At 43.4% G+C, this 23,842-nt stretch overlaps 1 protein-coding gene across 1 annotated transcript in view; it reads left to right on the top strand.

Moving 5' to 3' along the window:
- Positions 1-16,814, top strand: part of MEDAG (mesenteric estrogen dependent adipogenesis) — a 19,802-nt gene extending 2,988 nt beyond the window's left edge. The window contains exons 2-5 of the mRNA XM_017865960.1: positions 8,673-8,782; positions 12,297-12,409; positions 12,843-13,128; positions 15,593-16,814. Of these exons, the coding sequence (XP_017721449.1) occupies positions 8,673-8,782; positions 12,297-12,409; positions 12,843-13,128; positions 15,593-15,717 (634 nt within the window). The 3' untranslated portion in view covers positions 15,718-16,814. The remainder of the gene's footprint in view (positions 1-8,672; positions 8,783-12,296; positions 12,410-12,842; positions 13,129-15,592) is intronic.
- Positions 16,815-23,842: the final 7,028 nt, after the last annotated feature.

Genomic DNA, 23,842 nt, shown 5'->3' with positions numbered 1-23,842 from the left:
TCCCTCCCTCCCTCCCTCCCTTCCTTCCTTCTTTTGAAAATAAGCTGTGGCCAGTTTTATTAAAGATTTGCTTGATTTTCTTTCATCAGTCTGTTCTGGCGTGCTTCTAAAGATCTCAGGGCTAGGTGCAGTGCCTCATGCCTGTAATCCCAGCACTTTGGGAGGCTGAGGCAGGTGGATTGCTTGAGTCCAGGACTTTGAGGCCAGCTTGGGCAACATAGTGAGACCTCCTCTCTACAAAAATTAGCTGGGCGTGGTGACATGCACCTGTGGTCCCAGCTGCTTAGGAGGCTGAGGTGGGAGGAGGATGGCTTGAATCTTGGAGGTGGAGGTTGCAATGAGCCAAGATGGTACCACTGCACTCCAGCCTAGGCAACAGAGTGAGACCCTGTCTCAAAGAAAAAAAAAAAAAAAAAATCTCAGAATCCCCTGGATCAGTGACACCAGGGTGCCCTTCCTATGGTATTTTCCACATGTTGTGCCCAATTTAATGTTATTACTGCTGGAGTGGTAGATGGCAGTTTTGAGAGTATGTCGCTTAGTGCTGTATTTCAGATTTCCTCGAGGCCAGGCAGTTGGTGGGGATGACCAGTTTCACTTTGCCTTGTCTATCATCTTCAGAGCTGGCTTGCCCCAGCTTGTATTTTCCACCTTTCTTAATGGGTTGGAGCCTAGAGTGGATGGACTCCAGTGACTTTTCATCTTCTTTGTGGCCAACATATTCTGATCTTGGGTGTGGGATGGCCTCTAACCAAAAGCAGCCACCAAGATGGCCAGGGATCCCAAAAGGCAGAATGATTCCTAATCATTTTGGACCATAGAACTTTTGAGAATTGTATGTAGATTCCCCAGAAATGTAGATATATACCCAATTTTTGGTGACCATCCAGGATGTTCATGAGATACTTGGACCCAGGTTAAGAGTCCTTGCTCTATTAATTAATTAGTTCTTTTTAACTCAACAAATATTTTCGGCATACGGGATAAGCCCCTGGTGTAATTAGAATTTCTTTCTGGGACCTCATATGTGTGTACTGTGGCTTTCATGAGGCCCTTTTCCAAGCAACCCTGAAAGGCTAAGAGCCACCAACCTTGACTTTCGGATGATTCACTTGTTAAGAGAGCAAGAGGACGATTTTAGCAGCTCCTCTTAGGTTCATTTTCTGATACTGAACATTTTTATAAGCACATACCTACTAAGTAAACTAAGGAAATCTAGCCTAGTGGGAAGGTTTAGTGATGGCCACTAGCCCTAAAGCTCCTTCCAGAACCTACTTGAAAATATTTGTCCTACTTTGTAGGATTTACGGCAAGATCTTTATTTTTATTTTTTTCTTTCAAGATCAGGGTTTTCACCCATGTTGTAAACACAACGTGCTCAGGACACAAGATGTGGGTAATGGTCATTCAGGGAGCTATTCATTCAATACTTAAAAGTCAAAATTACCATTAACTGTGACACACACGCGTGCACACACACACACACACACCTTTTTTTCCTATAAAGCAGCCTCTTGGTGAAGTATAATGGCAAACTTTTGGCAAAGAAGACCTGGAGCCCCTTCTTTTTGGTGCTCCCCTAGCATGAAAGAAGCTGCTTGGGGAATAAAAATAAATACAATAGTAATGGTGGCCACTAACATTTACTTGAATGGTGCAAAGTATTTCTCAGCTATTATCTCATAAAAGTTTACAAAGTTCACACTATTGCTCCTTTTTACAGATGAAAGCATTAGGACTCAGAGCTTAAGTAATTTACCTAGGTAAGATGCTGCTAAGTGGGAGGACCAGCAGAACCAGGAGAACCTATGCTTTCAGCAAATTACTTCAAACCTGAAATAATCTTGCTTTATCACTCATTTACTGAATCTACAAATAAATAACTGGAATTATGTCAGCTAGTGCATATCTTGTACAGTCAGCCTACAAAAGGAAGTAAGTGCAGTGATTTTAAAGAAGCCACTAAAAGCAGAGCTGTGACCTGCTCCTGGGTGGGTGACAATCACACCTCCTCGGGCAGAGAATGCAGGTGAGGTGGAGTGGCACTCATGGGGTTAAAATGAGGACAGGCAGGCTGGAACACACTTGGAAGTTTACTGAGGGAAACCTCACCTCCATCCCGCAGTGGGAAGTGCTGGGCTCTGTCTGCCAGCTCAGGCCCAGTTCTCAGAAGAGAGTTCAACTTGAGGCTGGGAGGTTGGAAAATGTGGTCTTAGATGTAGCAATCTGCTTAGGACAGCAGCCCCTTAGCAGGACGCATAGTGATGTTGGTGGAATAGTAACCATGCATGCATTGAGCTGTGAGATTTTTAGGAGTCAGTCCAGAAGAAGGGCTCTGCTCTTTACTAGCTGAATGACCTTGGGAAATTTACTTACTGTCCATGGGACTCCATTTCCTCAACTATAAAGTGGTAACAGTAGTGATACTGAAGCAGCACCAGAAGCCAAGAGCTTTACACACATTGTTTAATCTCTTAGCCATTCATGGGGTACCTTTTGTTAGCCAGATTCTATAGGTGAGGAAAATGAATGTCTGCAAGGTTAAAACACTAGCTGAGGTCACAGAGACAAAAATCACACTCAGATCTGATGACTCTACAGCGATGTGCCTCCTGGCCTTCTCTCCTGCCTGCCTTCTTCAGAGCCAGGCTCTGGACTTGCAGCCACACTTGGGTCTCCTTTCTACTCTCAGCTCCCCTGGTCCTTGCCACCTACCTGCCTGCCTGCCTGCATGCAGCCATCCTATGGTCCCCATGGATGGGCTAAACTGTGACTCTTCCTGGGGTGCCCCCTGCCCCTGCTCTTGTCCAACCCTTGTGGGTTGTTTGGCTTGACAGGACAATCTCTCTCCTACTACCCATCTCACCCCAATACATGGCTCTAACCCCTAGCCCCTCCTAACTTGCTCCCTTTGGCTTAACAGACAAGGAGAGAACCCAGTGGAGCCTGGACACATGAATACAGAGAACTATGCATTTCTTTGGCGTTAGTATGTTTGAATGATTTACCAGTTTGCAAGCCTATGAATAGAAGGGACCATGTCTTAGACCAGTGCTTCTCAAACTTTAAATAAGTATGCAAGTCTCCTGGAAACCTTGTTAAAACACAGATTCTGACTGATTCTGGGGGGAGCCCCAGATTCTTCATCATGCCAGGTGATTCCAGTGCTGTTAGTCCAAGGATCACACTTTGAGCAAGAAGGTTATACATTCATGATTTCATACCAAAATCATGTGTTTTCTCATCTGTCTCCCTAGGAGATTGTATGCTTCTTAGAAGCAAGGCTATTCCCTTTCTCGTCTCTGTGTCCCCAGTGCCCAGCACACAGTAGGTACTCAGTAATCATTCCTTGCATGCATAAATGAATGAATCATCCTCTGCCCCCATCAGAGTCTCGCACACACTAAGTGTCAACAATTCCTTAAGGAATGAATGCATGAACATGTGTACCCTTGAATCATGTCTGTGTGAGCCACAGACATTAGAGTGAGAAGTCTAAAAATTTTGCTTTGTTTCACTAGAACTAGGGCAGAAGGGGGAGGGAAGAAGGGAAAAGAGATTAGGGCGAGACTCTGTGTAAGGTGATCGAGTTAACACTGGAAAGTCATGGCAGGGGCATCCTGCTTCCCCCAAGAGTAAAATGGCTCTGCAAATTTTGCTTAGTGTCACGGCAAAGAATTGTGAAGGTGGCAAGCAGTTCCTGGGCCTCCTATACAGACTATTGCAGTGTGTGTTCCTCTTTGTCTCTGCTCAACTGTCCATATTTTTTTTTAATGAACACACACACACACACTCCACCCTTTGATGGAGTTCATGGAGGATTTGAATTCCTATTTGTCATTGAGCTGAAATTGTTAGAGCCAAGGGAAATTTGGGGCAGCTTTGAAAGGTGGATGTGTTAGAGGTGGGCCATCTTTCAGTGACTCCTGATTTGCTAGAAACAAAACACAATGCTCTTTTTTGGTCCTCCTTTTCAGATGTTGCTGTCATTAAGTTGTTCCCTTTAGCCTCCTAAACTGAAAAAATGAGGAAAGAAATTGGAACAAGGAAGGAGCAACTCTTGCTCATGTATCAGATGCTGATATTTTCCTAATTTCCTAGGAACTTAAATGAACACAGCCTTGGTTGGGAGTCAGAAGTTTACAGAACTTCATCCTGTGGGTTTGCCAAGTTGGCCAGGATTAGAGACACTCATGATGTTTATTAAGCATCTACTATGGATTCAAATTCATATGTCTACATTGCATGTACTGCATTTACTCATCATGAGAGAAAAAAAATACTGTTATGCCCTTTCCACAGATAAGTGAACAGGTGCAGAAGGTTAAAGAAGCCCCTCAAGGTCACAGTGAGTTGTGGCTCTGGAATTGAATTCACATAGCCAGCAAATTAGGACATGAATTCAATCTTATTTTGAAATACTGTGCTTCCCATTACATTGTCCTGCTGGGTTTTTTGTTTTGTTTTGTTTGGTTGGTTGGTTGGTTGCTTTGGGTTGTTTGTTTGTTTGTTTGTTGAGATAGGGTCTTGCTCTGTCGCCCAGGCTGGAGTGCAGTGGTACAGTCATAGCTCACTGCAACCTGGAATTCCTGGACTCCAGCAATCCTCCCACCTCAGCCTTCTGAGTTGCTAAGAGTATAGGCATGCACCACCACACCTGGCTAATTTTAAAAATTTGTTGTAGAGGCAAGGTTTTCCTAGGCTGGTCCGGAACTATGTTGCCCAGGCTGGTCTATAACTCCTTGCCTCAAGCAGTCCTCTGTCTTGACCTCCCAAAGCGCTGGGATTACAGATGTGAGCCACCACGCCCGGACTTGTCCTGCCTTTTAATCTTTGGATTGAAGCCAAGCTTAGAAACTTTCACCCCAGAAGCATTTTGGGGCCAGGATAAAGCAATGAAGAAATGAGAGTTTAAGAGCCTATCTTAAAGTATTTGCTTTTCATTCCTAATGATAATTTAAGCAACCATGACAAATATTCAATATGTAGAAGCAGTATTTGCATTAGTAATTCTGAAATATCTATGATTAAAGGCACAGTGTGATGGCTCATACCTGTAATCCCAGCCCTTTGGGAGGCTGAGGCAGGCAGATCATTTGAGGTCAGGAGTTCAAGAGCAGCCTGGCCAATGTGGTGACACCCTGTCTCTATTAAAAATACAAAAATTAGCTGGGCACGGTGGTGTGCACCTGTAATCCCACCTACTTGGGAGGCTGAGGCAGGAGAATTGCTTGAACCTGGGAGACAAAGGTTTCAGTGAGCCAAGATTGTGCCAGTGCACTCCAGCCTGGAAGACAGAGTGAGATTCCATCTCAAAAAACAAACAAACAAACAACACACAGACAAACAAGGAAGATCGAATAACTAGTCCCTAATATAATCTAGTAAGGATAGTCTTAAACTAAAAGCAGTGATTACATGTCAGAAACTTAAATATCTGTGCCCCTTAACAACTAAATTCTCTGATCTTATTGTATTTTAGTGAATGCTCACATTTATTTATTTCAATGGAATTTCAAGGTGTTTAACAACTGGACCATAACCGGGAGGCTGGGGATGGATGAATTAATGAGGTATTCCTTATCTGTGGTCTGGTTAGAGATAGGGAGCTTATTAAGTAGGGATCTTGCCACAATCTCTTGTCTGTAGATTCTGGCATCAGAGATCTTCTATAAGCAGTGTTTTCACACATCTGTGGTACAGTGATAACTGGCATGCGCTGTGATGAGGTTTACAGCCTGTTAAGGAGCTGAAATTCAAGTACCCCTGAATCATCAAAGGCAGATTAAATTATGTTGCATGTAGTTTTATTATCCAAGGTGTTTTATGAAATTCAGGCTCAAAAATGGATAGCTCATGTGTAGGTCATAGATTACACTCAACATGTGGCTATCCAGCAGGTTTCCTTCTGTGAGCATGCCAAATACCCGCTCTTTGAGCCCAGTAGCATTCGGAAAAACCTTCCACCAAATTCCAGGGAAAACTGATTATTCTCTGAACCAGAGATCATTTGTAAATTGAGATTTTTATCTGTGGGACCACTGACCCAGCAGCTATCAATCAATTTTGTATGCAGAAGGAAATACTGTACTGGCGTTTGTGTCATCAGAAAAGGCATCCAAACTGCAGATTCTCTGGATGCATTGTACACAAATGCCACGCGCTTTCCATTAAGAATGACAATTGGACTCCAGATATTGAGAGAATAGAGGAATCACCCGAGGAATATACTAAAGGAGCTGAAATGACCATGACTGAACTCCATGTAAACAGGGTGGTAGGAGAAAGGGAAACCTGCCTGGAGTGGGTCACAGGTAGAGCCTGCCCCTGCCCCCGCATCACCCAGCTATCTCTTTATGTTTATGTAAACCAGACTTGCCCTTTTCTTCCTCTTTTGCTACAGGAGTTTTCTTTTTCTTTTCTCTACCTATATCCTCACCCCACTGTGTAACCACAGACTTCACCTTCTCTTCACCCCCTACCCAAGCCACTCTTGCCTGCCTGCCTAATGATAACTTCAGCAACTATGATAAATATTCAACATGTAGAAGCAACATTTGCATTAGTAATTCTGAAATATCTATATTTGTGCCGGGCGTTTGGCAGCTGAATAGATGGATGGCAAGAGGGATGGGCGAGCACAGGGGCACCCTGCACTGCCTCTTTGCACTGCCTCCTTCCTGGGCTCTGAGCCCCTCCAGCATGATAAGGCAATGAGACACATGTAAATGCTCACCTGGTGTCCGGCTCATCAGCGGGATTCAATGAAGCTGCTGAGTGAATGAATGAATGAGCCCAGCAAATGGTGGTTTTCTTTTTCCCGCCTTCTCCTTTGCTTTCTTTCTCCAGTAACTTTTGGCAGTTGGTCAACTGGGATAAAAAGGGCAGGAAAATTCTCTCCCAGCTGATGTACAACACCAGCACCATTCCCCTCAGTCTCCTGAGGTTCCCCATCTCACCCCTTTCTCCTGGTCTGCCCCGGTGAGGATGAGGGCAGGGGAGGGGTGAAGGAAGAACCATACCAACACCCTGTGTGGGTCTACATTCTCTTACCTGGCCGTCCATTCCCTTGTAACACCCCAGCTCCCCACCCCAGCGCCCCTCTTCCATTCCCATCATCCTCTCCTCTACTCCTGCCATCCTCACTCACTCCGTGAGCATCAAGTTGCACATCGGCCTTTTTCTTCTCTGGAACACTGCAGCTCCATGTTCCCTCCCCACCCCAGGAACAGCCCCCAAGCAGCCACCACTACAGATGTGGCGGGAGGTGGAGACTGCTTTAAAATCTTGGTGAAATAGAAGGCAGGAAGCATTTTAGAGGCTCCATCAGGGGTCAGGTTTTAAATGCTCTCAAAATCAGGTCTGACAATCCCAGCAGAAAGATAATGACATAGATTTCTAAGAAACCAAGCTGGGAGACAGCCGAGTGGAAGCTGTGTTTTCCTGCCTCAGGGTAGATATTCTCTTGCATGCTCTTGACACATGCCCTGCTCACTGTCTTGTGTGCTGGCCCCTCCAAGGGGTGTTGGGAAGTGGATGCAGGGGAGGGATGCTGAGAATACTGTGGCCACCACTCCCTGCAGCGGCTGTTTTCTCACCAAGGCTGTGATTTTCATGTCAGGCACTGGAAAGACAACCAGCCAGAAAGAATTGCTTGGAGCTGTCTCTGCTGATGACTAGATATAAGAAACAAACACGCTGTGGTGTAGCAAAAGGCAGCCCGCGTGCTCAGCTCAGCCAGCCATTCACTCCGTGCAGATGCTCGCAGCTGTGTCAATGGGGAACCAGCTCCATGTTTCAGAGAGACTGCGGCAGACGCATCCTTCAGCCTGCTGGGGGCCATTCAGCTTGCCTACATCCACATGGCATCTGAGTTTGGGTTTAGTTAGAAAATCAGCCAGCTTCTTGAAGGAAGCTAATCTGCACTTGGACCTTTTTATCAACAATGCAGATAGGGACGTAGCTAGGCTGCTTGGAAGATGTGAAGGGCAGGGGAGAAAGCTAACATGCTGGATGACAGAGTCAGGATTCAGAAAGATCTTCCTAAATGAGAATAATGAATGGAAACCAAAAAGGCTAAATTTAACAAGGATGTAGTGAAAAGTCCAACATCAGTTGTTTTAGTTTTTTAATTACACAAGCTCAGCATAGGGGAGATGTGAATTAGTAATAGTTCATATGAATATTGGTTGATTCTGTAATCTATGGAGGGGGCTGGTTTATCTTGGGAATAGTAGGGGAAGTGGGGAGAAGGAAAGGAAAATTCTAGGCCCACAAGTTAGACAGGGTGACTCCACTGGAGAAAATTCAGCTAATTCTACTTAAGTCGAATTCGTTCTCAATTCAGAGGGACTTAGAGCTCTTATTGCTTCAAATGAACCCTTTTAGCCCAAATGACAGATGATACTGATGATCATCTGGTAAAATCTGAGAGCCAAGCATCGATGCCAGGACACCCCCAGGACCATGGCTGCCTGTGGGCTGCACTCTGATCCTTCAGCCAATCAGCCATGACCAGAAAGATTCACTTATACAGCGACCTCTGTAAGGACACATTTCAAGGAACTTCCCTCCAAGGTCTGTGGCTGTGGCAGATACCTGTCCAGTACATCCCCTTCCTAACTTAGATGAAACGGTATGTTACATTTGCAATGATCTCTGCTTTTTCATAGGTATGTGGAACTGACCAACTACTGTGATTATAAAGACTACAGGGAAACTATACTGAGCAAACCAATGTTGTTCTTTATTAATGTACAGACCAAAAAAGACACCTCAAAAGGTAAGTATCTATATTAGTCCATTCTTACACTACTGTAAAGAAATACCAAAAACTGGGTAATTTATAAAGAAAAGAGGTTTAATTGGCTCATGGTTCTGCAGGCTATACAGGCTTCTGCTTCTGGGGAGGCCTCAGGAAACTTATAATCATGTTGGAAGGTGAAGGGAAAGCAGGCACGTCTTACATGGAGCAAGAAGAAGAGAGCGGAAGGGCAGGTGTTGCACACTCTTAAATAACCAGATATAGCAAAAAACTCACCCACTATCATGAGAACAGCAAGGGGAAAAATCACCCCCATGATCCAGTCACCTCTCACCAGGCCCCTCCTCCAACACTGGGAATTACAATTCGACATGAGATTTGGGCAGGGACACAAATCCAAACCATATCAGTATCTAAATAGTTTTGGTTTGGTCCTTGCTGGGACCAAACTGGGCTGGGGTGTGGACTGAGGCATGCTGATGAGCAGGGCAGAAATCAGCTTGTAACGAGGTGGACAGCAAGGAGCCTGGTGTGCGAGGCCACCTGAAGCACAGCACAGGCCTGCAGAACAAACCCCTCAATGATCCTAGGTCAGAAGCTACCTGTCCGGGTGGTTTCTTTTCTACTTCCTGCCTAGGCGGGAAGTGATCTGACTTTCTGAGACTTTGGAGGTTGCAGAAGTGACTAGAGTGATGGGGATGATATATAACATGCTCTACCACATATCAAACACTATGTCTAAGAAGTGCTCTAATGTAATGTATCAGCACAACAACTTTGTAGGGCTTATCAACTGAGGACGTTATGAACATGAACATCATTACTATCAATAATTATTCTGGGATAAAGGTATAAACTGACCCGGGCAGACTAGGATGCATAATTATCCCACCTAGGAGGTACTTACACTATTCCCGTTTTATAGATGAGGAAACTAAGAAAATAAATAGCAGTTGTGGATGCTTTTCTGTTTCATGCTATGATGTTGAAATGTCGTGTTTAGACACATCTCTTTATTGTTTCTTCCAAGAAATTAGATTAGCTGGTAACAACTATATTAAACCAAATTTCAGTATGAAAATGTCTCCATTTTGCCTTCCTCCGTCTGCTCAGAATGATATATGGGGGAAGTCATGGGCATAACGTTCTGTAATAGAAGTAGAATTTCTTAAACTTGCTTCTAACTAACATTCTTAAAATGAGTCCAAGGGACTAAGAAATGATCTACGAATTTCAAATAGATTTCCCCAAACATTCACTCTCATTCAGATTTGTGGAGCTCTCTCTGCTCATTTGACGGTAAAAAGTCACAATGCTCTTTCTGCAGGAGAGGCCAGGAACAGAACGCCCAGTAGCAAGAAACGCTCATTAGAACATCTGAAGCCCACGTGTTCCTTGGCTTGATTATAACCAGAAAATCAGATATTTCTTTAGGAATGTAATTCACAGCTGTATCAAGTACACCTCCTGCATCCATCACTCAGGAGAATCTAAAAAAAGAGTAAGAGCCCTCTTCATTTTAACATTTTAATGAAAGTATAGGTAGTGGTACAAGGAGGAATTTGTAGGTAGCCTACAGAATGTATGAAGCTGTGGAACAACTATTATGGAAGGAGGCGTGTGTCTGAGGCATGCTATAATGTAATGAATTGCCACAGCAGAAATCCAGAAACCCAGTACTAGTTAATTGTGATAAAAGCCGTAAAATGAAGAGGCTCCATGACACAAAGCTTAAGATGATCAATTTTATATTGCAAAATTGTGATTAAGGCAATATGTCCAGTCTTGCTGTTATTTTAAACTGCACTTTTGTGCAAATCAGAAAAAGCTACCATTTCCTCAAGATGAGTCCTAATGCTTCCCACAAGTTTGTCATAATATACAAATAATGTCTTTACATGTGAACGACAGCCTCTCGAGTTAGGCAGTGTACAACCTCCCCCATCAGCACAACTGTGGAGTGTGCTGGCCATGAGTATATAATGAGCCCAGAGGTGTTGGTTTGGTTTTCGTGAGATTTAATTCAAGGTATCAAGCAGTTTGCTTACTTTGTTTATCTATTGTGTTAAAGAGGATATAAGGCAGCTTATATCTAAAGTGCCCAAAAAATAATTTGGGAGAAAGTAAAACATGGGTAAGAAAAACAAGATAAATAAGGTTAGTTTAAAATGCCTCCCTCAAGGACATAAACACTTGCTGTTGGTGGACCAAAGGTTTGTCTCTGAGATATCTCAAAGCCAGTATAAAACACTGAGTTCTAAAAGTCACACAGTGGCTGGTCCCTGGCTGTTAAATGGAGGAGAACACAGATATCTATGTGTCTCCTTAGACCAAGGACTGAATAATTAAGGCCATGGAGCCTGATGCTGGGGACCGGAAACGTTAAGAGGTCGCTGGTTACTAATATTTAATATTTTATATTTCCTAATGAGTAAACAACCTTCTTTTGGCTTAAATCATGCAGAATTGGACAAGAGGGGTTACCAAACCAAACTAAGCAATCAACAACAAAAAAATCTGTCTGCCAGGACAGACACATGGTATTATTTAAACAATGAGAGGGAGATGTTTTCCCACTTGGGATTGTGTTAGAGGTAGCGGCAGGGAGAAGAATCAACCTCCAGTTGTCTTGGTCCATAGAACCCTAGACTAGCCATTTGTCAGAAGCATGTCTGGTCCCTGGAGAGAATGGGGAGAGCAGGGCATGGGGTGGGGGTAGGGGTGGAGGTGGAAAGCATGGAGCAGCCCCGTTTCCTGACCTTTGCAAATTTTCTTTTTCAAAGAATAAAGTTTCTGTAAGAGCCAAGTTGTGATTTGAATGCCCAGCAAGTCATGGTGACTCATGCCTATAATCCCAGCACTTTGGGAGGCCATGGCTGGCAGATTGCGTGAGTTCAGGAGTTCAAGACCAGCCTGGGCAACATGATGAAACCCTGTCTCTGCAAAACAATACAAAAATTAGCCAGGCGTGGTGTGAATGCCTGTGGTCCCAGCAACTCGGAAGGCTGAGGCAGGAGGATCACTTGAGCCCAAGAGGTTGAGGCTGCAGTGAGCCGTGATTGCGTCACTGTACTCCAGCCTGGGTGACAGAGACTCTGTCTAAAAAAAAAAAAAAGAAGAAGAAGAAGAAAAAATCCAGCATGGCGGGAACATGAAAACCGGCTATCTCGATCTTTCACTTTCCTTCCCCACACTGGATACATGCTGTGGAGGCACACTTCTCATCTGTGATAATTATAGAGTGGAATTTCTGATTTCTGAGACTCCAGTGACAAACCGCAGCCTTGTGGGAGCTGATTGTCTAGCCTGCCTTTATAGTGGCCCAGAACCTCCTTCAAATCTGCAAAATTCTCAGAAATACTTCTAGAAATCTGGCAAGGCTTTGTAGTAAGGACGTGAGGGAGCAGAAAGGAAGGTTATAAATGAATAAAATCTCCAAAGGAGGCGGGAACCACTGCTATAGCAAATTCTAAGAAGCATGCTTATGTCACATGGACATACTTGTTTCTGAATTCTGCTTGCTAATTTCTAGAAAGGACATACGCGTTTCTTGTGAACACAAGGCACCCCAAGATAAGAAGACAGATAGAGCAAGGGATGGACATGGTCATCTCCTCAGTGATTGGAGAAAGTTACCGGCTTCAGGTAAGCCTAGCCTGTCTGAATCCAGGAATGTCAACTACTTGGAAGGAGCTTGTGCATTTCATGCAGGAACTGAGGCCCTATTGCTCTGGCTTAGATCAAGAGAATGGCCCTTAGAAAACAAAGTGCATCCAGACACCTTGTTCTCGAAGTAGCATTATTGCTACCAATGAAATGAACTTAGTTCTTAGCAACCTATTAGAAATGGGGTAAGAATACATGTAATTTTGGCCAAGCAGTTCAGAATTTTTAGATGGAATACGATGCAAATGCAAAGTTTTGTTAGAAAAAATAAAGACAACAGTTTAAAAATATCTGTGAGAGTGAAAGGGAAATAAGAGGTATGATGTTTGGATATTTGGGCGGTTGTTAGTTCTACAATGTCAACAGGATACTTATGTCCAGGAAGTCAATGCAATGTTCCTCTCTCTTTCAGTTTGATTTTCAAGAGGCAGTGAAGAATTTCTTCCCCCCAGGAAATGAAGTGGTTAATGGAGATAACTTAAGCTTTGCATATGAATTCAAAGCTGACGCATTATTTGATTTCTTCTATTGGTTTGGGCTCAGTAATTCCATTGTAAAAGTAAATGGAAAGGTTCTGAATTTGTCAAGTACAAGTCCAGAAAAGAAGGAGACAATTAAGTTATTTCTGGAAAAAATGAGTGAGCCTTTAATCCGAAGGAGCAGTTTCTCGGACCGAAAGTTCAGTGTAACTTCCAGAGGTATGTTAAAAATTCCCAAGGCCATGTGGAAAGTAGTTAAATAAAAGGGTAGAATAAAATAATGGAAGAGAGTCAATTGATTCAAAAGGCAAGACCTATTAATAAAAGGGAAATAGATCACAAAATTCAGAAAATAAGAAGTGGGACATGTTTATTACCAAAAGCAAATGTAGTGACTTTTCCTTTTGGGCCCCTTTAAGTTTTCTGACATCAGGATTATATTATGTGGTATAATCCAAAATAACTTTAAAGATTATTATTAATTTAAATGAGTATTAATGATCATTTAAATATTATTGGCAATTATTTAAATATTAAGAAAGAACACTGCCTGCCAATTGTTCACATTCTGTTGTACAGAATGTGAACAAAAATGGTGAGTTGGGAGGGGTCTACGTGGTCAAGATATCAATCTTTTTTTTTGAAACAGAGTTTCACTCTTGTTGCCCAGGCTGGAATTCAGTGGCAAGATCTTGGCTCTCTGCAACCTCCGCCTTCTGGGTTCAAGCCTCAGCTTCTCCTACCTCAGCCTCCCAAGTAGCTGGGATTCCAGGCGCCTGCCACCACGCCTGGCTAATTTTTGTATTTTTAGTAGAGATGGGGTTTCACCATGTTGGCCAGGCTGGTCTGGAACTCCTGACCTTGTGATCTGCCCACCTCAGCCTCCCAAAGTGCTGGGATTACAGGCGTGAGCCACCGTGCCCGGCCAAGATATCAGTCTTTAACTGTATTTGGAAGGGTTCTCCAGATTTGGACAGAGCACAAAAGAATAACTCCTGAGAAGGTTTCATTTAACACACTCTTGATGACATATGGCAAGTTCTTGGTATTGACACCCTTGTGGCTGCAGGTGGCATGAATCACGGCTTGTCTGGATGTGTCTTCTGCAGAGCCCGTTCCGTCTGTCTTTTGCTAGCCTGGACTGTAGAGCAACTCTCCTGAGTCAGGACTCTTGCTGCTAATTGCAGAAAACCAGCAGTCTCTGTGAAGTTGTGGTGTTCTCAGAGTTCACCTGTAAAATATAGAGTCCTCATTACTTGTATTTACAGCCTGTGTTTTTTGCTTTTTTGTGTGTGTGTTTTTCATTTTTTGAGATGGAGTCTCGCTCTGTCACCCAGGTTGGAGTGCAGTGGCGCCATCTCGGCTCACTGCAACCTCCTGCTCCTGGACATAAGCAATTCTCGTGTCTCAGGCTCCCAAGTAGCTGGGACTACAGGTGTGTGCTACCATACCCAGATAATTTTGTGTTTTTAGTAGAGACAGTTTTTCACCTTGTTGGCCAGGCTGGTCTCGAACTCCTGACCTCAAGTGATCCAACTGCCTCAGCCTCCCAAAGTGCTGGAATTACAGGTGTGAGCCACCATGCCTGGCCACAGCTTGCGTTTCTTTCTTCAAATGTTTACAACAAAAATGCTTGCTACTAGCTATTTCTTATCCTAGACGTGGTCTCTCTCTTTCTGTCTTCCTCTCTCCTTCCCTCCCTCCTCTCTCTCTCTCCATCTCTTTCTCTTTCTCTCTGTGTGTTTTTCTCTCCTGCTCTTTCTCCATCTCTGTCTTCATTTCAGTCTCCATCTCTTCCATCTCTTCCATCTCCATTTCTGTCTCTGTCTGTTTCTCTCTCTTTCCCTCTCTTTCTGTCTCTCTGTCTTTCTATTCTCCCCATGTTGTTTCAGCTTTCTCTGCCTGGGAGTTCCTCACAAAGATGCCTTTGTGTTCTGCTCCATTGCAATCATGTGGAGGATTATACTCTGATCCTTTTGGAGGGGATGATTGGCCCTTTTGCTGCAGTGCCATATGTGCCTGGGCCTTTCTCTGACACCCCCCAGTTCACCTATCAGCCCCAGCAGCCTGGGCAGAATTTTCCGGTTTCACCATGGCTCACCTTCTGTCCTGTGGGCTGCCTGGAGTGTCCACCCCATCTTTGGGACACCGAGGAACATTTGAAGTTAGGCAGAGCTTCCTTAAAAGTTTACTCTAAGCCGGCCCTGGGGCCACTTCAACTTCAGAGGAGTGTGGCAGGGTCCTTCCTGGAAGCTGTCATCATGCACTGCAGACAGCACAGCCAAGACGCACCTCCTGCTTGTCATGCAGTCCGAACCTGGCATCACAACAGGCAGAGCACAGGACCACCAGGGTGCTAACCTGGCTCCATCCTCTGCAAAAGCTGGCCTCTGTCCTCAGTAACTGTTCCCAAAATGTAAGCCTTTGGCCCTCAAGTGTGAAAGAGTATGTTAAGCTCATTGCAAGTTTACTCCAGCCCACAAGAAAGCAAGTGACAATCTTGTCCTACTAATAAAGAAAAAGCAACACATTTCTGTTTAGCCTTTTGAATTTTTCTGAGGAAGCCAGGATTCTCTATTAATTATTGAAATAGTTACATTGCATGACTTTGAAAGGCACTGTTGGCTTTTGTTTTTTCCTTTCAGTGATAGTAATAATGCATGCCTTGTTTACTGTTTTTTAGGTTCAATAGATGACGTTTTTAACTGCAATCTGTCACCCAGATCGTCTCTGACAGAGCCTCTTTTGGCAGAATTACCATTTCCAAGTGTTCTGGAATCTGAAGAGACACCCAACCAATTTATCTGATTGGACTGAATATTCTAGCAGTTGCTCCTACACTCCAGGCTTGTGCTAGACTATGAGCTTGGGGGAGGGTAGGAGGTGGGAGGCAGGTACTTCCATCTGCGTGTCACTCTCCGGCTCCTCCATGGCTTCTACGGAGGGCTGCTCTCTTCTGCTTCTGTGGATGTGATGCCCTGGCAGGCGATTCCCAGGGCAGCTGATTCCCCTAAAGATTATGATTACCAGGATGGAAAGGCCTTGGTCCCATGGCATTGGGTGGGGCTGGGGGATATTCTCTACTTTGAACACTTCTTCAAAGAGTTTTCCTGGCAGCCTGTGTGACAGTGGTCTGACTGGCTGTTGACCCAGCATACTTCATAAATCAGGATTTGGCCGTCTGCTTGGGGCATCCAACCCCTTGAACTCAAACCTATTGTGCAAGGGGATAAGAGTTCTGATCTCTTGCCAACCTGGCTGGGCAAAAACCTGTGCCGTCTTTCACCAGAAGGCAAATGTGTTTTTCATCCTGCCATATGACACCTATGAGAAACGTTCACGGTGAGATTCACTGGAGGAGTAGCCAGGTTGCGAGGACAGTAACCCTGCCACACACTGCCTGAAACTGGAACTCCCTTGGCCTCCCTCTTAACTAAGTGACCCATGTAGAATGAAGCTAGGAGATATAGTACCGAACAATGAGAGGGGAAGGGTATTGGACGAGGCAGTGTCCTCCTTATTGAAAGCACATTATGTCAGTTGGGAATTTTAAATAAGCTTTTAGCAATCCTAACACTAAAAGCAAAATAGAAGAAAGCTATACCATCACCATAATACATTTTTCATCTCATGGCTACAATGGAATTCTTGAAAAGGAAAAAATTCCTATCTTCATATAAAAACCTGCATGAATGAATCACTACGTATGCTTATAATGAGGAAGAGTTATAAGTCCTGAGTGTAATTTTTTTATCTTTTCTTAAAAAGTTTCTGTGTTATGCATTTTGATAACACTACTGATGATCCTTCCATTTATATTTGAAATATTATGTACCACATTTTCACAATTAAAACTTTTCTTAGCATTCAAACTAGAATTGATTAAATTTATGACTGAGGCTTCATGTGAGCTTTCCATTGTGGTTTGCGGGTGGTGTATTTGCCTTGTAACTTAGTGAATTACAATAAGAATTGTGGGTTTTCATAGCCACTTTCTCAAGAAGAACCTTTTGAAGAGCAGGGCTATGAAGTATTTGAAGAAAGGAAATAAAATTTGATGCTGATCTTTCAGAAAAGAGAAGGGGAATGCTACTTAGTAACAGAAGAGGTTAAACATTTATTATTACACTCAGTAAAAAATGAAGAGTATTAACAGTAAACTAAGTTAACCAGTGCAAACAAACCTTACGTGGATATCAAATATGAAATGCTTCCCAAAGGAAACAGAAACTCTATTCACAAAACTGACAAAGAAGATTTTTTTTTTTTTTTTTTTTTTTAAGTAGTGGAATTGAGAAAAACCATCAGTATCACCCCAGGAATGGACTAAAGATCTGGAAGGTTTCTTTCACCATTAAAAACTTCTTTTCAGTCAACTCTGTACCAAATGCATTCACCCATTCAATATTCACAAGGCAAAGTTTTATTGATTGCCTATAAGAAATACATACTGTGCTAGTGTATTTTATTAGTAACTATCACAAAGAAGTTATATTGGGCAATCTTTAAAGTTGATGAAAAGTCTAGGAGCAGATCTTCCTGGGTAAAAGAGGCCTCACACTGAGTATAAATGTGGCCCAAGCTGATATTTTAGCAGTTTAAGGTCAATGCAATCTGTAGGACAACAATGACCTAAGCAAGTCATTCATTCATTCAGTTCATCTTCATTCATTCAACACACATGTTTGAGTGCACATACCAGGTAGATGCTGGCATACAAAGGTGCCTACACATGGCCCTTGCCTTCAAGAAGCTTCCACTCCTGTAAAAGAAGACCCTTGTATAAGCTAATAAGAGTAATAAAACAAGTGCTCTGAGATAAATTAAAAAAGGAAAACATCTAAGATGCTTGTAATCCAGTTCTGGAGATAAAAACCAATTACATGTAATGTAAAATTTAGTTTTATTTTATTTTATTTTTGAGACAGAGTTTCACTTTTGTTGCCCAGGTTGGAGTGCAGTGGCATGATCTCGGCTCACTGCAACCTCCACCTCCTGGGTTCAAGCAATTCTCCTGCCTCAGCCTCCCAAGAAGCTGGGATTACAGGCGTGTACCATTATGCCCAGCTAATTTTTGTATTTTTAGTAGAAACGGAGTTTCATCATGTTGACCAGGCTGGTCTCAAACTCCTGACCTCAGGCGATTCACCTGCCTCGGCCTCCCAAAGTGCTGGGATTGCAGGCATGAGCCACCATGCCTGGCAAAATATAGTTTTAAAACAAATATTTAAGGATTGATTGATCCAAGTGATTGATTTACCCAAGCTCTCAGTGATCTTGGAGGCTAGTCACTTATTCCAACAAGAATGCAAGTCCAGAAATAATTTACAGAATGAGGGAGTTTTGTTTTGGTTTGGTTTGGTTTTTTCTCATTGCCTGATGGTACTAGATTGATTTTTGGCTAAAAGATAACGTTGCTCAACTTGACCGCCTACCTTAATTATCAGCTTGGATGCCGTTTCACTGTTTCAAATATCCAATCTATCCTCAAAGAGCAAAGTTAGGCCCCCGTTGAAGAAATTCAAAATAATGTGTGCCAGTTTTCAAAGGGAGTTTCTAAAGAATTTCAAAAATGCTTCAAGCGATAGCAGCAGTAATATGGTTTGGCTATGTCCCCGCCCAAATCTCATCTTGAATTGTAGTTCCCATAATCCCCACAGATCATGGGAGGGACCAGGTGGAGATAGCTGAATCATGAGGGTGGTTCCCTCATCCTGTTCTCATGAGTGTGAGTCAGTTCTCATGAGATCTGATGGTTTTATAAGGGGCTTCCCCCTTCACTGGGCACTTGTTCTCTCTCCTGCTGCCCTGTGAAAGAGGTGCTTTTCTCCATGAATGTAAGTTTCCTGAGGCCTCCCAGCCATGCGGAACTGTGAGTCAATTAAACCTCTTTTCTTTATGAATTACCCAGTCTCGGGTATTTCTTCATAGCAGTGTGAGAACAAACTAATACAAGCAGCATTCAAATACATGATTACTTTGGAAAAGAGAACATTTCATTTGGATGGATAAGCGCTGGTATAACAGATTTAAAATGACTGTTCACTTTTGCTGTTTGCTACTTGCATAAACCTGAGAGAACTAACAATGGAAGGCATTGATAATTAACCAATGGCCGCCACAGCCTGTGTGTTTCTTAAGTGCTCCAAGAAGAGGCTGGGCGCTGTGGCTCACACCTGTAATCCCAACACTTTGGTAGGCTGAGGTGGGTGGATTGCTTGAGCCCAGAAGTTTGAGATCAGCCTGGGCAAAATGGTAAAACCCTATCTCTACAAAAAATACAAAAAAAAAAAAAAGAGTTCAGGAAAGAATTAGGGAGAGAAGGGCTGGCTGAGGAGGGAGGTCACATATAAAAGGGATTGATGAGGTTTTGATAGAATCAATAGTCTAAACTTGCTGTTATGGTTTTATTTAGATGAAATGTAAGTAAATTTAGTAAGTAGCAAGTTAGAAGCAGAGCTTAGAATTTACCCCATTAAATTGGACTATCCTAAAAGAAAGTAACTATAGAATTGTTTTTTCTGGAATTTCCAAAAAGAGGACTGAAATCATTCTTGGACTACTTACCTACAACCCCTCTTAGTGGCAACTATGACCTAGATGACTCAACAAGATCTGAGTCTGTGATGGCTAATTTTACGTGTCAACTTGACTGGGTCACAGTGCCCAGATCTTTGGTCAACAGTCATTCTGAATATTTCTGTGAGAGTGTTTCTGGATGGGGTTAACATTTAGATCATGGACTTTGAATAAAGCAGATTGCCATCTCTGATGTGGGTGGGCCTCATCTAATCAGTCGAAGGAGGAACTAGAATAACACATTGGCTTCCCCCAGCAAGAGTGAATTCTGCCAACAGTCAGCCTTCAGACTCGAGCTGCAATATCAACTCTTCCCTGTGTCTCCAGCCTGCTGTCCTACCCCACAGATTTTGGACTTGTCACAACTGTGTGAGACAATTCCTTTAAAGAAATCTCTATTTAAGGATACTCGAATCAAAGCATTGCATACTGCATCATGATAGAAAGTCTTTTGTCCAGATATAAGAGCAAAGGCAGAGAAGCTTCACTTTGTATCTTTGTATCCAAAGTAGTTGACAAGGGGCAGATTGTCTGTGACCTCTTCTGGGCTTTTGGCAGTGGCCACCTGTCAATTCTTTTACCCGTTCTTTATTAGCTTGCTCTTTGAATTTTTGCCTTCAACTCTTTCCTCTCTCCCTCTCATTTGGGAGATGACCTTGCCTCTCGTATGACCTGGAGCAGTGCTTCTCAAACTGGAATGTTCCTAGTAATCCTCCGGAGATCTTGATAGAGTGCAGATCCTGATTTAGCAGCTCTGGGCTGGGCCTGAACGTCTGCGTTTCTAACAAGGTGCTGCTGAGGTTGCTGAAGCACAGCAAGGTTCTAGAGCTGTCCATCTCAAACTCTGTGAATCACCTGGGATCTTGCTAGAAATGCAGCAGCTCAGGCTCCGCCTGACTTCCTGAATCTGAATCCGTGTGCTCATACACGCCCAGGGGCAGGTAGGCACACTCAGATTGGGGAGTGGCTCTCCAGCACACCTGTCTTCTCCAGGCCTGGGCCCCATCTGCTCTCTCCTGTAGCTTCAAGCTCTATCTTTCTGCTCCTGACCCTTGGCCTGGGAATTTGGTTACTCCTTCCCTGTTTTAAGTAGTAACTCTCTCTACCTGAGCCCCTCCTCCACCCCTGGTTAAAGGTTTTCTTCTCTGTTACAGTTTAAACTTGAGTGTTCTATATTTGCTGTCTCTTCACCCTTACCACCCATCCCAGTCTTTACTACTTCATATCATGTTCTCTATGTGTGTGTTTGTGTGTGTGTGTGTGTGTGTGCGCGCGCGCATGCACGGACATGCACACACAGGTGCATGTGTGCATGCAGAAAGAAATTGATTGTCACAAAGTTTTTGTTTTTTGTTTTTGGAGATGGGGTTTTTCTCTGTCACCCAGGCTGGAGTACAGTGGCACCACTACAGCTCACTGTAGCCTCAAACTCCTGGACTTACTCGATCCTCCCACCTCAGCCTCCCAAGTAGCTGGGACGACACATGTGCATCACCGTGCCGGGCTAATTTTTTCATTTTTTGTAGAAACAGCGTCTCTCTATGTTGTCCAGGCTAGTCTCAAACTTCTAGGCTCAAAGGATCCTCTTGCCTTGGACTCCCAAGGTATTGGGACTACAAGCCTGAGCCACCATGCCCGGTTGTAATCATTTCAACTGAAAATAACCGATTAACATTTCACCCATTCAATACAACTATTCTCAATTGTTTTGGATCGATTTGAAACTCTGCTAAACACATACCAGTAACCTAAATTAGTAACGTAGATGCTTTCATTTCTGAATGATTCACTTACTCTGGCAGAACGATGTGGAATTTTGCCTCTCCTCCTTCTGGAATGAGAGGCCAGGATTTACTTAAACTTCCAACGTGACCCTTCACTACATTGTTTAACTCAAGCATGCTCAGGTGAAGTCCAAGCTTCTCAGGATGGCCTGCAGGGCATTCCACCCCAGCCGGCTCTCAGTTTCCCCGGACATACTTTACAACATGGCAATATTGAACTACTAAAGGTCTTGGGACTGCACACACTGTTCCATGCCTCTGGCCCTTGAGCTAGTTTGCGTCATCTCTCCCTGTTCACCTGGCTGACTCCAAGCACCATTGAGGACCCAACTCAGGCACCTCCTCTTCTAGGAAGTTCGTTCACTATAATAATGGGGGCATTGCCCCGATGCCATCATACAGCTCATACTCAGTGCACGGTCAGTATTTGTGGAGGGACAGAAGAAAGCGGGGGAAATATTCTACTTAATCATTTGGAGGAGTTGCCTCAGGCAACCAGAATTCAAAGGCAGGAATAGCGCTATACCGCTCGCCATAAAATGGATCCACGCAAAAATACACTTTGAAGCAGAAATGAAAGACTGTGAAAGGAATGAAGATCAGAATAGCAACAAGAGCAATACCTTAGATTTGTGTGATTTTGCAGTTTATAAATTATTGTTGGAACTCATCATGTTTACAGCACAGTGAGCTGGGTGCCAGCATTCTCATGGACAGACAAGGAGACCAGGGCGCAGGGAAGGGTCTGCGTACCCTAAGGGGCTGCAGTGACAGATCTTTTGGCTCTGTCTTTGGTTCCCACCCCACCATTTCACAGCTTGCCTAAAATGAGACAAATCGTAAGATATTAATAAGAATTCACTTTCAAAATTCTATATACTTGCTGCTCTATTTTAAAAATGTATTTCTCTTAAATTATGCTATGCTAATTAGCTCTACCATTTCCAGACAGTAATCTGTTATTGGGTGCGACTTTTTAAATTTAGATGCCACTACTAAATCCTAATTTAGACTCATTCCTTTTAATAACATCTATGCCTTCTAATGTGTTCCACCCTCCATTGCTTCAAAATAGGAGAGTTTATAATGTGTTACATTCATTCCATTATATGGATGGAACTCTACCTTCAGAAAATTCTAGTTTAGCTCTTCATTGTAAAGACATTCCTTGCGTGTATATTTGGGATCCTTACCTTGATGCTCTTTGTGTGTCTTTTGATAAATTCCTCCTTTGTTACACTGCACTGTTTCTCTGAGGTCTTACATTAGAACAACCCCTTAGGAATAAGGAACTGTTGTAAATTGCTTTGTAAACAGGTTGCCAGCTGACTCCAATATGTATTTCCTGGCTTCTCTTTTCACCCAGGTGGGGAGTAACTGTGTTGTAACCTGGAGGCAGTCAGTAGTTACTAACCACCTAGTACGTCAAATTACCAGGTAGTGTTATCCAGCAAAAGGAGCTCACTGCACTAGAAACCAACAGTATGACACCAAGTTTTTGAGAAAAGAAAAGCTTCATATTGCAAGTCAACTTCTGAGGAAACAGGAGTCCAGTTCAAATCTGTCTGCTTGTACTGGCTTTAAAGCCATAATTTTATTACAAAAGGTTTAGGGGTGGATCCTGGCATTAGCAGGTAATTGGTGGAAGCAAAGGGCACATCTGGGAGGTCTTCAGGCGTGCATGGTTCTCTCGTCGAGCTTCCTCGTAGGTCCCATGTGCAAATTCGGAGGGAGTTGGTATGAAACATGTGGTAGAAATTCAGGCTGTGACGTCAGCAAGCTTACTGTGTGCAAACTCCATTTGGCCTCATTGATTCCAGCTGATTTCAGTCAGTTTTGTTATAAGCAGAGGGAGTTTCAGCAAATTGTTTCTTTTCTAATCTGCCCCTGAAAACAAGAATCTCTGTTATTGGTGTCTTTGACTCTTTGAAACAGTTTGAGTAGTTCCCAGGATATGAAGATAAAAGACCCCCTTCATCAGTGAAAACTCTTACAAGAGGATGAGAGACATAGCTTCCTCTATGAGAGTAGAACAATTAGTTTGACACTCACAAACACTATGGTTATTGCCAGGAACGTGGCCTGGTGAAGGGGAGAGTGTCACATCCTCCTTGCCCACTCCTGTTTCCACCCGTGCATTTCCCCTTCTGCCCCTCTCCTAAGCCAGGATGACCCTTCTGACTGCATGGAACTATCACAGAAACTGCTTCCATTTACACCAGACAACTTGGGATTCAGTCTTCTTGCTTGGTTCTTACTTACTGCAAAGATCCGTGACAACTTTGCCCACATTTGCTTAAGCTGAAAGCTAATGGATGAAAGTTTGCAGTTGAAAATCTGACACTACTACTTTCTCTTCAATGTCTTCCTTGTTTGCTTTTCTTAGGAAACATACGAGACTGTGGTCGGGAAAGCTCACTGCAGGAACTATACAAATAATGTAAAAGTAAGGCATCCATAGGATCAAAGCCACATTTCTTTGCTCTCTGCACCCCATTCCCGCACTGGCCAGGTTAAGCCTCTTTCGTGGCCAGCACCCGTTGGCAGGGCAGAACTCCCTGGAACCCGAC

This window comes from Rhinopithecus bieti, unplaced genomic scaffold (genome assembly GCF_001698545.2).
Source record: "Rhinopithecus bieti isolate Rb0 unplaced genomic scaffold, ASM169854v2 scaffold_81659, whole genome shotgun sequence".
Lineage (NCBI taxonomy): Eukaryota > Metazoa > Chordata > Mammalia > Primates > Cercopithecidae > Rhinopithecus > Rhinopithecus bieti.
This window is presented reverse-complemented; position numbering and strand designations above follow the sequence as displayed.